This window comes from Amphibalanus amphitrite, unplaced genomic scaffold, assembly GCF_019059575.1.
Source record: "Amphibalanus amphitrite isolate SeventyFive unplaced genomic scaffold, NRLGWU_Aamphi_draft 000019F_arrow, whole genome shotgun sequence".
Classification (NCBI taxonomy): Eukaryota; Metazoa; Arthropoda; class Thecostraca; order Balanomorpha; family Balanidae; genus Amphibalanus; species Amphibalanus amphitrite.
Window position 1 is genome coordinate 1399456 of NW_024881515.1, and position 15355 is coordinate 1414810.

General features: G+C 48.4%; 1 protein-coding gene across 25 annotated transcripts in view; it reads left to right on the forward strand.

The window, feature by feature from the left end:
- The window catches only part of LOC122389594 (twitchin-like), a 124846-nt gene extending 115737 nt beyond the window's left edge, over window positions 1–9109 (forward strand). For all 25 annotated transcript variants that reach the window (XM_043381769.1, XM_043381776.1, XM_043381782.1 and 22 more), the window contains 8 exons: window positions 1082–1293; window positions 1660–2239; window positions 2649–2669; window positions 2925–3047; window positions 3754–3951; window positions 7742–7855; window positions 8184–8411; window positions 8733–9109. In XM_043381769.1, the coding sequence (XP_043237704.1) occupies window positions 1082–1293; window positions 1660–2239; window positions 2649–2669; window positions 2925–3047; window positions 3754–3951; window positions 7742–7855; window positions 8184–8374 (1439 nt within the window). In that variant the 3' untranslated portion in view covers window positions 8375–8411; window positions 8733–9109. The remainder of the gene's footprint in view (window positions 1–1081; window positions 1294–1659; window positions 2240–2648; window positions 2670–2924; window positions 3048–3753; window positions 3952–7741; window positions 7856–8183; window positions 8412–8732) is intronic.
- Window positions 9110–15355: the final 6246 nt, after the last annotated feature.

A 15355-nucleotide genomic window follows, 5' to 3' on the forward strand; every position in this document is an offset into this window, starting at 1 on the left:
GAAAGAATTCGGCACGAATAATGACCGATCTTTGAGAATGGATTGTGTGGTTTCATTTCCTGTAGTAATTCTTTATAAAAAAAAAACGTTGCATTGTAGATTAGAAGTATCTTTTTTACGAGATCGGAGTAATAGATTTTGCTAGTTATAGCTGTCACCCCTCTTCCACCCGTAGAATACAGCGCTCTAGCCCGGCCTCGGAGGATATGTATGTGGTTACGCGATGCATGTGGAATGTGCTTAGGCTTACTGTGCTAAAGGTGTTACAATCAGACCATGATACATTCGTAAGCCATGAACGGCTAGCTAGCCTGCTGTGAAGATGTGATTATAGTTACTATGATTTTGCCAAATCGCGTAGCGTTCACATATTTTACTTGGATAGTGAACTTGTCTCAGTCCTGCTGTTTGGGTTTACTGTCCGATATTTCAATCCATTCATTTTATTACGTTAGGAAATAAAGGAATACTAGATAGTAGATACTGAAGAGAAGAGTGCTTACATGTGGTGGTAAAGAACACAAATGAATCGATAAGAAAAGCCCGCTCTGCCCTTTTCCCTTTACGATGCTTGACAAATTGAATATCCCAGAAATACAAAACCTTCAACCAAGGCAGTTCAAAACCGTGGATGTTAACTGCATTATAATGTTTTACTCGATAACATTTTACCTATTGATACAATTTTCAAATCATTTTGTAACCGTGTTTGTGTGACCTGCCGCATGTATAACTGAACTAACGCTAACCGTTTGACCTAACAGTGGCGCCACGGGACCGCCCGCAAGTGGTGAGTGCTGATCGTCGACGTGGATCGACTCTTCTCTGTCACTGTTTCGACGATAGCTCCCTCGCTTATGGAGCTACCGCGGTATTTCACCCACAAATCAATACAATTTTCTTAGTACTGTCTTATTTCTGGTCACCGTTGGCATGCGACATAATATCTTGTGCCCGTACTGTTTTGAGTAAATACTTCACATTGATGTCGTGCTCTTCCTTTAGGTCAAATACTCTTCCTCCGACCACTCTTCCTTTTCCCGAGGTGACCCGACCTGACCTGACCCAACCTCCACGACAGATCGCCGCTACCTGACGACGGCGCCTCCCTCGGCCACCAACGGCTACGGCGGCAGCAAGTACTCGTCGTCCTACCGCACGGAGAGCTCTTCGGGTGGCTACAAGTCGGCCTTCTCGTCCGAGTACAAGTCGTCCTACTCGTCGTCACACCAGAGCTCGTCACATCAGAGCTCGTCGTTCCAGAGCTCCTCCTTCCAGTCCAGCAGTATGACGGTCAGTGAAGGGACAGAGGTCAGGGCAGATCGAGCTCTTGAAATAAAGAATAATGGAGTGCATTCTATCCACCGACGGTTGTTTGTAATCTTCATGGCAAGTGCTATTCAGTTTCCTTGCTATTCGAAAATATGGGCTTGGTAAACTGCTCCAAATGGTCATGTAAAAATTATGCAGAAACGTCATGTTACATATCGCACCTTAGGAAGACATTTGCCAGCCTTATGTGTAGAAAAGCGCAATAAATCGGCTACGCTTTTTCACTCTCATCGATTAAGGTTTCCTACATCTACTTGCCGCTTGTACTGAGCCATCGCCACCGTCTGTTTACCGGCCACTGACGTGCCGTCCCCTGTCGTTCCGCAGCAGTCGTCCTCCAGCGGCAGCCGATTCAAGTCCGGCTTCGAGTCGTCCTCCATCTCACGGTCGGGGTTTGACTCGGGCTTCTCCCGGTCCGGGTTCGACTCCGAGTCGACGCGGCCGTTCGACTCGCGGCCCAGCCTGGAGGCGAGTCTTCAGCGGCTGGATGTCGACTCGACGCCGGCCCAGAAGCCCGGCGAGAAGCGCGTGCTGAAGCCGTACGGCAAGACCACGTCCGGCAGCTCGACACGCTCGCGCTCGGCCACCAAGGAGCTGGAGATTCCGCCGGACGACTCGCTCATGTACGCGCCCGTGTTCGACGACAAGATGGCCGCCGCGCTGACTGTGCGCGACGGCGGCACGCTGTCGCTGCACTGCCAGGTGCGCGGCGACCCCGACCCCAAGGTCACCTGGAGCAAGAACGGCGAGCTGCTCAGTTCGTCCGACGCCGTCGACCTCAAGTACCGCAACGGCGTGGCCACGCTGGCCGTGGCGGAGGTGTTCCCCGAGGACGAGGGCCTGTACGAGTGCCGCGCCTACAACTCGATGGGAGAGGTCACAGCCAAGTGCAAGGTCACCGTCACAGGTAGGACGGGGGTTAGACGGAGGCTGTACGAGGGTAGGGTCCTGGGCCGGACTCGTTTCAACACATTGTCTCTCTTAATCCATATTTTGAGTACTGCTTCTAAATCTCTCATCTGTAAAACTTTCGCATGGATTACGGGAGATAAGAAACTCAGACGTCATCATTCTGCAAGGCTTCTGTGAAATCGAGTCAAGCATATCTTCTGTAACATGGACTTCTGTAAGCTTATTCTTCTCTTTCAATCGATGATACAATATTTCTTTCATAATTGTTTCCTTTCATCTAACAGATATATGTATATTGTAGTACGTGTATTTTTATGCATGCCGTGCACTAAGTTTTCTTGTAGATCAACTATGATCAATCTGCGTATCACTGATATCTACTGATATATCATTTTCACTTTCAGCTGCGCCCGCGCCCGTCAAAGGTAAGAACGCATGAAAACAGTATTACGATCCACCGTTCAACCAGAGTTTTACGACTTCAGGGTTTTCAAACTAAAACTGATATTCATGACAAGAGTTAGTATTGGTACATTTTGAGTTCATTGCCAAGTAGAAGCGAACGCACTTGGTAACTAGTTCTTATAGATCTGTACGTTTAATTTGTGCCTCGCTAGTTGGCAGTTCCCGTTAAGTTCCCAGCTGTGTCCTGACTGACGTGCCCCGTGTCCGTGCCGCAGCCAAGGACAGTGTGCCCGTGAAGGGCGCTGGCCAGGTGGAGGAGCCGCCGCGGGTGGCCGGTCACCTGCAGTCCAAGGTGGTGCGGGACGGAGAGGCGGTCACTCTGGCCTGTCGGGTCACCGGTGAGTGTAAATATACCCCCCCCCCCCATCCCCTCAGCAGTCCAAGTTGGAGAGAGGCGGTCACTCTGGCCTGTCGGGTCACCGGTGAGTGTAAACACACCCTCCCCTACCCTCCTCTCCAATACAAGGCGGGACGGAGAGGCGGTCACTCTGGCCTGTCGGGTCACCGGTGAGTGTAAATACACCTTCCCCTACCCTCCTCTCCAATTATGGGCGGGACGGAGAGGCGGTCACTCTGGCCTGTCGGGTCACCGGTGAGTGTAAATACACCCTCCCCTACCCCCTCTGCAGTCCAAGGTGGAGAGAGGCGGTCACTCTGGCGTGTCGGGTCACCGGTGAGTGTAAATACACTCCCCTACCCCCTCTGCAGTCCAAGATGGAGAGAGGCGGTCACTCCGGCCTGTCGGGTCACCGGATAGTGTAAATATACCCCCCTCTGCAGTCCAAGGTGGAGAGAGGTGGTCACTCTGGCCTGTCGGGTCACCGGTGAGTGCCAGGTTCTTCTCAGATCACGTGCTTTCACGGGTCACCGATCCCTGCTTGCTTCTACCTCCTATTTTCGCCCGTGCCTCGCCGTCCTGGCCAGTTTTACCACGAGGGTGGACCGTGCTGTAAATACTCACGTAACTGGCAAATTTCGTCGCTGTCATCAGACATGATCACTACTCGCGTATCGACTCATTCTAACCGAACAACGTTGCCTCAGGTCCTTCCAAATTCGAGGTGGTCTGGCTTCACAACGACAAGGAAATCAAGCCGTCCAAGGACTTTGAGTACGACAGTGCCGGCGACCAGTACACGCTGAGGATCGCCGAGATCTTCCCGGAGGACTCGGGCTGCTACACGTGCGAGGCGTTCAACGACGCCGGCGAGAGCTTCTCTTCCTGCACACTGGTCGTGCTCGGTGAGTGGGCTGCTCGAGCCGTGGCTGGGGAAAGGGTAGGGAAAACTACGTGGTGTTATGGATGGCGTTCACCCCGAGACATCTCGAGGCGGACATTGGTTTTGCACTGCGGAGAAGTTTATAATAACGTTGCTACGATTTTCATATATGTTTTTTTTTTTGTCGTTTGTTTTGTCTTGTGTACCAAATACTGCCGCGATCATAGTGTTTATTGATTTATTTATTTATTTACGTCAGCAGACACTCCACAACACGGTGGCTATTACGTGTCAATTGTCAGTGAATAAAACGGTTGGGGAAGTCAAATGGGACACGGCACACAACAATCATCCGCTGAAACAACAGCAGGGGCATTCCACGTCAAATCGAACAAAAATCGGCTGTTTTGCACCTTACCATCAGCGATTTCAATATAAATTTGTGAGCGAGTTCCTGTGTCGCCCCGAACATTACATTGATGTTTTTTGCACATTCTGACCACAGGTCTTCTAAATATAGGGCATCGAATTTTTACAAAATGTTGCATCTTTATATATTTGAACGACCATAACTTTGGTTGTACTTGTTTGATTTGAATGAAATAAACCTTACTGTTTAGGTAATTTCTTAAGCATGTGTTTAGAATTGCACCTACTTAAATATATGACCTTGAAATTTGCTTAACTCTGTTCTTAAGCACAAAAATTGAAATAGCAAAAAACACGTCACCTTCGATTTGGCTAATTTTCATATATTTTATTGCCTACCATATTCTTAACAACCTGTGAAAAAATTATAGTGGGCCATTCATAAGTTTTGAAGAAAATGGCACATATGCAAACGTATGTTAGCACGCGCAGTGGAGGGGGAAGAGTGAATTTCGCCACACCCCTCCTGTTTTTCGCCAATATCTCATAGTATTAATGCGAAATTAATTATAGCTACCTGTCCAAAATTGAATTGCACATCTCATCGTGCAAGGAAGAAGAAAATCGGTTCACAACTGGTCTAGTAATAGCGGTGTAAAGTGAACATCCTGTCGCCGCGGCGACGCGGCGACTCGGCAGCCGGCGCCGACCGCTAGCCGCCGCCTGAATTGTAGACTGTGCCGGGACTGAACGGAACGGTTCCGTCTTTACATCGCGCTCCTTACCGCTGATTACGTTCGATTCGCGTCAAATTTTGTGAGAAGACTAAGAAATGTACAGGCAATCTTGTGGTGTAAGAATTTTGAAAATCGGTTGGTAAATAATTGAAATATGAGCGTGTAAACACAAAACTGTTATTACTGCGTTTCCCGCGTCGGCCGATCCCGCCTCAGCCGGCGACATGTTACTCTTAGCATGTCTCTAACTGCCATATTTATTATTGGATTAACTAGAAATTCCCCATACATACTCAAAAATGTACATTCTTTCGTATAGTGAAGATAAAAGACGTGAAGATATCGTTGCGTGATAATATTTTTGTTAATTTTTTGGCTTCATGGTGCATTTCCACACGGCTCAAAATTCACCGCATAATACCGTTTGCCTGAGACACTTTTACTATGGAACTTAAATGCTTGACTACGATGACTATGTATTTCCATTCTCGCAGAGTTTGGGATATCACTAATCAGCAATCATTCATTTCAGAAAGTGTACACAAGCATTAAGCAAGCATGTCTTGACTGTCTTTCAAGGTCACGCGCGGCTGCGTGATGTTGATGCATGAAAACGGCGTTTGCCGCGAGATTTATGAATGGCCCACTCCAATTTTTTCACAGATGGTTAGGAACATTGTGACGGACATAATATCTAAAAATTACCCGAATCGAAGGTGACGTGTTTTTTGCTATTTAAATTTTTCTGTTTTAATTCAAGGTCAAATGCATTTCAAGGTCACTTCAATTTAATTTTATAATTAAAAATCAAAGCCTTATTAATTGCCTACAAGAACCTGTTAATATCATTTTGATATCAGAAAAGGAACCAGAGTTATAGACATTTAAAAAATTGATGTGTGGTATTTTTGGCTATATTCGATGACCCATATCTCAGCGATACTTTATCAAATTTCGAAAATATTATACGTAACTCAGTTTTGAACCATGCCCAGTCTGCCTACAAATTTTCAGAAAAATCGAAGGGGATGACGGATTTCGGTGTTTGATTTGACATGGAATGCCCCAGCACACACAACACTAACACACGCACAATCACTCCAAATAAAAGAAACGTTTCGCTGCCGGTTTAAAAGCTGCTGGCTCGAGCCGTGTCACTTCACTAGGCATAGAGTTTAAAAGCGAGGCTGCTCGGTATGCAAACCCTCGCCGCCCGACCGCTGTTCTTGTAGCTGGCGGGCGCAGGTCACGGTCTTGTCTAGTGGGGCGGTTACACTGCCGTGCGTCGGCGAAAGTCACAAACAGTGAGGCGAGCTCCTCGGGCTCGCCCAGGGCACGGATTCTATGCGCAATGATAGCGGTCTGCGCATCACACATCTGGCGCGGTGTGTGCAGGCCCAGGTCGTCCCGCGCGCGAGACACACGATCGTACTTTCGGAGACCGGCTGCTACTCTGGTGGCAAAGTTCACAACTTTCAGTAGCCTCTCGTTGTTAGCCGCGGAGCCGTTCCCGTACACAGATAGACAATATCTCACGCGCGAGACGACCAGGCCCTGCACGACCGCAAGAAGCGCCCGCCGCGGGAGGAGGCGCCTCAGGTGGCGGAGACCGATCAGGAGGCCGACACACTTACGTACCACGTCACTGACATGAGCATCCCACGTAAGGTGGCGGTCGAAAATGACACCAAGGTTTTTAACATATTGGCTCTCCCGAACGGTCCCGCCACCGACCCGCACGCTGACAGGGGGGAGCTCTCTGGTATTCTGTCGGGTGCCAAGGAGGAGGATTTCCGTTTTGGACGTGTTGAGTTTAAGTCCGTGGGCATGGAACCACGATGCCAAGGAGGTGAGGGTAGACTCCATGCGTTGGATGAGGTAAGGAAGATTGCGCTTGGTATCGGAAATAAGGATTTGGGTATCGTCAGCGTACTGGGTCACATGAGCGTCCGGCGCGTGCAGACTGAGGTCGTTGGCAAAAATGGTGAATAACAGAGGACCGAGGGCTGATCCTTGGAAGACTCCCATGGTGTTAGGAAGGGGCTTCGAAACCACTCTGTCACCGGAAAGAGAAGAGATACAGACAGACTGAGTGTGACCGGTGAGGTAGGAGGAAAACCAGGTCGGGTGGATGCCATAGAGCTGGAGCTTGGAAGCTAGCAGTGAGTGAGGAATGACATCAAAACATTTACTAAGATCCAGAAGGCAGAGGAGGGAGATAAGGCCACGGTCCATGTTGGAAAAAGCGCGATTAGTTACAGAGAGCAGAGCGGTTTCGGTAGAGTGAAGAGGACGAAAACCGTGCTGGGATGAAGAGAGAAGGTGGTTGTTAGACATGTAGGCGGAAAGTTGTCGGTGCACTAAGCGCTCGACAACTTTGGCTATGGTGGGGACGATCGAAATAGGACGGTAGTTGGAGACCAGATCAGGATCACCGGACTTAAAGATAGGATGGACTAGGGAGTCTTCCAAGCATCGGGATAGTCACACGTGGAAAGACAGGTATTGACAACATGGAGCAGGATGGGACCAATGGCTTCGAAAGAAAGGAGCAGGATGCGAATACAGACGCCGTCAGGTCCACACGTACCGGAACGCTTCATGGAGAACACCACCTCCCGCAGCTCCGCCAGTGTCACCTCGGCGAATCATAGTGAATCATATGATGGCCTCAACGCTGACGTTTCCGTTCTGTACGTCCAACAGTTCCGAACGAGGATCGCAAGCAGCCTGCCTTCAAGACATTCCCCATGTCTGCGACGGTGTCCGAGGGGCAGGCGGCCCACTTTTCGTTCACACTCGAGCGGCCAGCCACCAAAGGTACGCCAACTGGGTAGCCGTCGTCTTAGTGCGTCGGTGCCTGGAAATTGTCATTTCGATTAGTTCGACGAGTTCGTTTCCAATAACTAAGCCTGAACAAGTGTTCACGTAGACTGTGACAAGAACGATAAATTGAAGCCAACGGACGGCAATTCGGAAATTGGAGCAGAAGAAGTATTGTCACAGTTCAGTCTTCCCACATACATGAACCAGGCAAAAAATGACACTGATTCAGTAGCAGCTCTCCTGTTTCAGTCTGAGTCTCCCACTTTTATAGCTCTGATATGGTGACATCCACATACCATTGACCGCTCTGCCTCTGTTCCAGTGACGTGGTACAAGGACGGCTCGCCACTGTCGGCCGGCAGCCGTCTGAAGCTGAGCGGCGAGGGCACCAGCCACCAGCTGAACGTCACCTCGTGCGCGGCCAACGACGTCGGCCAGTACTCTGTCAAGGCCGAGTCGGGCGCCGACCACACCACTGCAAACTTCTCACTGAACGTCACCGGCCGAAACTGAGCCAACGAGCGCCACAGACAGCTGCCAATGTTCACTGGTGAGTCTAGTGTCGCTGAGGTGATATTAGGTAAACGGAGGTTTTTGGTTCTTCAGAAACATTTGTGATTCATGTTCATTCATAATGATCTATCGATGCCTGGGGCAGACCACTGTGCTTTCTCTCTTGCCACATGTGATTGATTTCATCCGAATGCATCACTTTCTCTCGCTTTACGTATAACTATCTTACGAAGATCGCTATCCCGCCCTACGACGAGTGCCTGTGAGTTATGCTGTGCCGCAATACAGCCGTGCGTTGCGGCACAGCATCCACTGCGCCCGATCCTGACGTTACCTAACGCTCGCCGTCGTTTCGCAGACCGTCCCCACGACTGACCGACTCGGGCCTGGCCATCGAAGGAGGCAGGCCGCGACAGGAGCGGGCCCGCCCCGGAGGCGGCGCCCGCCGGGACTGTATATACGCTGCGGATAATACCGTGTGGGGCACGCCGCGGCCGGCCGGGACGCGTCGGAAGACACGAGACCAGCGCGGTGGGGGCCGCCGGCCAGCGCCGGGAATGTTCTAGTCGACTTTAGCTAGGTGGGCCGCGGCGGGCCGCCGCCGTCGCCCGCACCAGACTGCACCCTGGCGCGGAGCGGCGGCGGCGGCCGGTGAACAGAGAGGATCGCGCCCGGCTGGCCGCCCGTGGTGTGTCCGCGCTCGCAGTCAGAACGAATATAATGACTTTTGATGTGGAGGCTTTCTTGATTGGCGGATGGTGGACGTAAGAATGGAGAAAAGAACAACGGCGTAAGCGCATTAGTGTCGGTACGGTTCGCGCTGCTCTGGGCCAGAATTAACGCTGACAGAATACATATCGTCGGGGGTTGGCCTTTTCAATGCCACAAAAATCACAATCGACGCCTCAGTCTAGTATAACTGCCCCATCCACACAAAATATACATGCGGTTTTGACGTCTTTACTTACCTCAATAGGTGATGTAGGCCGTTCCATCCTTCCTCATTTTTATAAAGATAACTTTTTAAAAATGGCGTCGTTTTGACTTCCGAGCTGCCATCGGTGACAGAGATTCGTTATGCCTGCAAGACGTGTAGGGGAAGGTGGGGTAAGACGGACCAGCTAAGGTTTGAGGCCGCATATCTTGCTACACTGCTCTCGTAATTCATATTATTTATAGTCTTCGGAATGCTCAATCCTTCCTCTGTTGATATGTGTAAAGACTAAATTTCAAATTAAAGACATCTAGGTGGTGAATGCTCTTAAAGAGGGACATGTCAAAAACTCAGACAAGAAAAAACGTGGGGTAAGACGGACCACCCAGCAGTGCCTGCTATCCGTTCATGTGTGTTACACTTCTACTCTGTACTCTTGTAAGAAAAAGTAATCAGAATGGTAAAATAACAAAATGAGCCTTTATTCTTTACTCATGTGTGATGGAAGTGCAGCTAAAAGCTGGGAACATGTGTGTTGATTGTCGTTTGGCATGAATGCATGCTAACTGAGCACTTGCATGCATGGCTCACATGCAACAAAGACTCCTTCCTGAAAAATTAGCTTACTTAAACTTGTGTCAATGTTTTGGAAAAGAACTTTCCATATGCAGGGTACAATGGACCACCACAGGGTAAGATGGACCACAGTGGTCCGTCTTGCCCCAAATCTAAATTCTGTCATTATCATGACGTATATGTCAAATAGCCCAACATTGCAAAACCTTGCCTTTCCTAAAGTGTGACGATAACTAAGTTTATAACTTTGTTCTTCACAGTTAAGTGCAAAATAAAAACTAATCATGCAAGAAAGGCGCCGTAATTGGATCACCCGTAGACCTCTTATATTAGATCGGTTTGACGAAAAACAACATTTTTCTCAATAACTCAAAAGCTATGCATCCTAGCAGCATGAGCTCAAGGTGGCCATTTTGTTACGAAGGAAAACAAACATAGTGAGTGCATAAAGCAGTAGATACCAGCAGCGGTTCAGCCGGGAGGGCTGGTGGTCCGTCTTGCCCCGCTGGGCCGTCTTACCCCACCTTCCCCTAGATTCGTCACGTCCACGATTCGCTATACAAGCAACGACCATCGGAGTTCGGACATCAACATCGTGTGGCGTCATGGTCAAGCATGGAGTTGAGCGACAACGTCGAATAAAGTAGCATCATCAGCAGACTTACCACGCCTAGTTCCAATTATATCCATCAAGAAGGCCCATGACACCTTCCCATCACTATGTACCGACTTTCATGACTGTTTTTATATCTCAGCGCCGGCCCATCACCTACCCGAGCTCCGCACACAACCAAGCACAGTAACCAGTCAAGCACGACGGGAGCACCGCCGCCTCGCAGTGACCTTGAACGTCAGCCAATCAGCGACACCGGCTGCCCTGACTGGTCAAAGCCCCGGGTCACCGCTCCGGACACTGCCGGCCGGGGTTGGTGGGCAGGGGTGAAAAAAAGCTCCGACTCGCCGACGCACGCAGATGACAGCTTATGACATTTGATGAGACAGCTGGCGGCTTGTCAAATTGATAGTTGACAACGAAAAGCTATAAACAGTCATCACGTCCGCAATCCCTCACAATTCACATTCATTCCAAAGCATAATATATATCCTAATGTGAAGTCACGTTAAAATCATACCACGCAAAAATATAGCAGACGCGTCCACCAGCTTCCGACATCCCTGCTGGCCAATGAAAATGGCCGGCCATGTCGTGAGTATACCGGTGGGTTCGATGGGTCAGCTACAATTATGGCGCGATTCTTATAAATAGTGGCTAGTGATTTGTTGCACCACATTTTATCACAACGTAAATGACGTCATTAAATTTGTGAATTATTTTTTCCATCTGTAAGAGTCCATGTAAAAGCAGTTATTTGTTACATATTTAGATTGTTTAATCCAAAAGTAATGTTTTCATGTCATGTGCCTTTTGAGCTATTTGCTAAAATACCTACTCATAAGTTTTATTTGTCAACGACTCGCGTTTTTCTAGCAAGCACACCAAGTCAACTAAAGAATGCACGCTGTTTCTAGCAAGTAGGCAGTAGCCAGTAGGTCACATTTTGAAGTTTATCATCCTGAAGAAATCAACTAATTCAAATGGTGAATGACCCGTGCTCACGTGAATGATCGGGCTCTGGTATTAACTGGATAATTCGCCAGCTGACGCCGTATGGTGGCGCTAGTGGAGCAGCACCATATGACGTCAGCAGAAAACACCGTGAGCAGCTATGAAATGGGAGCGAGCACCACGGAAATATCGAAAGGTGATGGACATGTACTGACTTTGGTCATTCAAGTACCACCAACACCATACAAAAACCATATAATATCATCAAGACTGATTCTGGAATCGATTTATTCGGGTATTCAAAACACATAAAAAATGTTTGTTACCGAAATCTGAAACAGTATAAGGATATTCTTGTTCTTAACTTTTACCTTGTGGAGTACTTTTACTTGCTTTCTAGTGCGCCCATCACTATCCTGAAATCTGGATTGCAACGCTGTAGGAAAACTTTTTTTCATTTGTCATTTCTTCCACTTTTGAGCAGTGATAATTTATTTGGTTTTATGCATTATATAATGAAGACGGCTCCTCAGGGCCTCGGCTAAGGAATTTTGACTGGTGGGCCACTTGGGCAGCGACATGAACTGACCTTCATAGCCATAGCCCACCCCCCACCCCCAATTTTCGATTTCTCCCCAGATTTCGGCCACTTTATTCTGCAAAAAAAAGTCAGGATGGCATTAAAAAAAATGTAAAAAACGGGCTCGACCTCCCCCCCCCCCCCCCCCCGACTCTTCAGAGAGAGGAGAGAGAGAAGGGACCCACAAACCTCTCAGCGGTAATACTCCGGCAGTGCACATAAAATCGCAGAAGTATGCACAAAATATTGACGCAGACTATAAAACTTTGGACGATAACTTACGGCCGGTCGGATGCTAAAAATCAGCGAGCCCTGAGTGGATCGCTCGCCGACTAGTCGGAGATTCGGAAGCGGTCGGAAGAGATCGGGCGTTGTCGGGTGGATCGGGAGGAATTGTGAACAGCACGAGTGCAACTTTATATATAAAGTGGGTTGTAGCAGCAACCCCAACATCTCTGAAAATGGTCATTAAGCCTATTGGTGTCGCATGGAAAAGAGTTGACTCAAAAGCCCAAGCGCACTGCGCGTGAGTGCGCACCCTAATATTTTCTTTAAAAAAAAGTTATGTACACTTCCGCTGAACAGTGTTCCAAACTTCCGATTCGTCTTGGGTGTCTGAGTGGAAAATTCTAGCCACCCAAAATGTGAGAGTGGAAAATTATCCATTCTTATTCTTGAGTGTCATCTTCAGCCCAAATGAGAAATTTTTGGAACGCTGACTGTGAACGGTTCGAAATTCGTCCGACTGGTCAGATGTGTGACTGCAAGCATCATACCGGTCGTGAAGACGCATAAAGCCCTTGTTACATTGCGGAATTTTGGTACACGAATGTGCACGAATATGCAAGTCATCCTATGTCGCGGACCGATTCGGGATCTTTCTTCCACGGTCTTGGCATTTCGCAGACCAGCCGGTGTCCATCGCGTGACTTTTACGGTTCGTCACGACCGCCACGAATATTTCATGAAAATGAAAATGTCGTGGCCGTTCGCCGAACTTATAATAAACGAACATGATCGCCAAACAGTCGCCGAGTCCCCGCCGACATGTCGCTGCGTGCGTCGACTTGTTGCCAAGGCATCGCCGACTATTCGCAACAGATTCGCCATTCATTCGCGATGTTCGCCGAAACATGGATCAGCTTCGACCCGCGCACGATTAGGGGGGCCCCACCCGTTTTCTGCAAATCGGGCTCTGTCGGCGAACTGTTCGCCTCTGTCGGTAAACTGTTCGCCGATTTCCTACACGACGTGATTCGGCGACAGGATCGTGGCCAAAATTCGGCAGTGTAACCAGTGGCGCGGGAACCGGGGGGGCTAGGGGGGGCTGAGCCCCCCCAGCTTTTCGGCTGGGGGGGGCTCGTAATGTATTTGAGCCCCCCAGCTGGAGGAATCGAAATCGGAAATCTACCAACATAATTTCATAGATTCATACATAGGCGTGGGAACCGGGGGAGGGGGCAGTGGGGGAAGCTTGCCCCCACAACTCTGCGGCCGTGGGGGCGGTGCCCCACAACGTTTCATGAGGCCAGGAACCGTCGGGCAGCTTGTCCTCCCCAAATTAGGGGTTGTGGGTCACAAAGGAAGAAAGCATGTAAGTAAAAAATCCACCTATTTCACTGGCTCGGCAACTCATTTGGCAGATTAAAACCTTTACTCCAGGTTGCCAAAACGGTAGTTTCTTCACTCAGCTGAGACGGAATACCTCACTTTTTGAAAATATTTTCGTTTTTTTTTTTTGTTGTTGAAAAGGCCAAGGTCTGAAAAATAAGTGGCCTAAAACCGGTGAGAAAACTAGATTTGGGGGTACCCTAGGTTGATTTCTATTATGGTTCAGCCCCCCCAGTCTGGAAGAAGTTCCCGCGCCACTGAGTGTAACACGGCCTTCTGGTTTATATCGTGTCTATCGGCCAGCCGTCTGAGATCGCTCGCAGGCTTATCCCCGACCGTCTGAACTGGTCTGTTCTTCCACTTTTTACCCCAAGGGGATATTGCAAACAATAGATTGAAGTTTTTCACAAGAATATGTTTCACCGATGGGTACTTATTACCTACAGCATGAAAATGTACGATAAGATCTGCTAGTTCAATTTGAAATGTGAAAACTCAGATTTTTTTCAGAAAATTACTGGTGGGCCAAATCTTTGAGGCTGGTGGGCCATTTCGGGTCAGTGGTGGGCCATTTGGCCCACCAGTTAACATGTTAGCCGAGGCCCTGCGGCTCCTAACTTTTTAGGGATCTGCAGTAGCCCAGAGAGCAAAATCAAATATTTTCTAGAAACTTGAGGCCACTATTTTCTTATATGCTAGATAATATACAAATATTGACATATAAAGAATGATACGGGTGTAGAATTCTGCAGAAATATAGGGGAAGTTGGGGCAATGCCGGAGTTGGGGCAAAGCCGAAATTCGAGATATTTCGAAAACCGTAAGACATGGATGCCACCTGTCAGTGATGCTCTGAAGCTTAAGTGACTACGATTATCGCATGTTTGTTACGAGTCGTCATTCGGAATACTTCGACTGTGAGGGCGCCAAGAGCGTTTTCAAGGTACGTTTCCCTTGTACTACATGCGCCTTTGAAGCTGCATTTCTTACTCATTATGCTACCGTTTGTCTGGCCAATTCGGTCAAGTAATCTTTAGCATGTCTTTGCATAAGTGTGCTGCCTATTTGAAATTTATACAGCACGTTGAAAAGTTATGGGCCTGCAAATGAAAGTATGGCTGGCTGGGGTAATGCCGAAAACGTGCGATTACGCACGTGTTAAAAGCACGCTACGTGGACTTTACTGCTGTAGAATAGCAACGCGTATTTTTAGTCACACAAATTACACTTTCAACCGACACAACGGCCTGTTACCTAAAAGGAATGATTTACCTGGCATTTTCTTATTATATCACACAATTATAACTTCCAGTGTGCACCGCGTCCTCAAGCTCTTAAAACGCGTGTCAGCTTTGATGAATTCTGGATAAAGTTTGAGATAAAATGGCAAAACATCAATGTCGGCATTCCCCGTAGATCATTTCTCCCATTTTCGGCTTTCCCCGCAGTCCGGGGCAACGCCGAAAAAGTCACTTCTTTGATATTTTTAGTTTGTGCGCTTAACGGTATGGGAATTCATCAAATGCGCCTGGTATGTTTGAAAGGCAAAAGACTGGCCTCTCGAATGACGCCAACAAGAATAGCTTATGTTGTCTACCTTGCGTGCTACGGGCGTCAGAAAAAAAGTCTTCGGCGTTCCCCCAACTTCCCCTAAAATTCAAAGTATTTAAATTTTTGAAGAACCTTTTTAAAATCTTCCATAATGACTTCTTT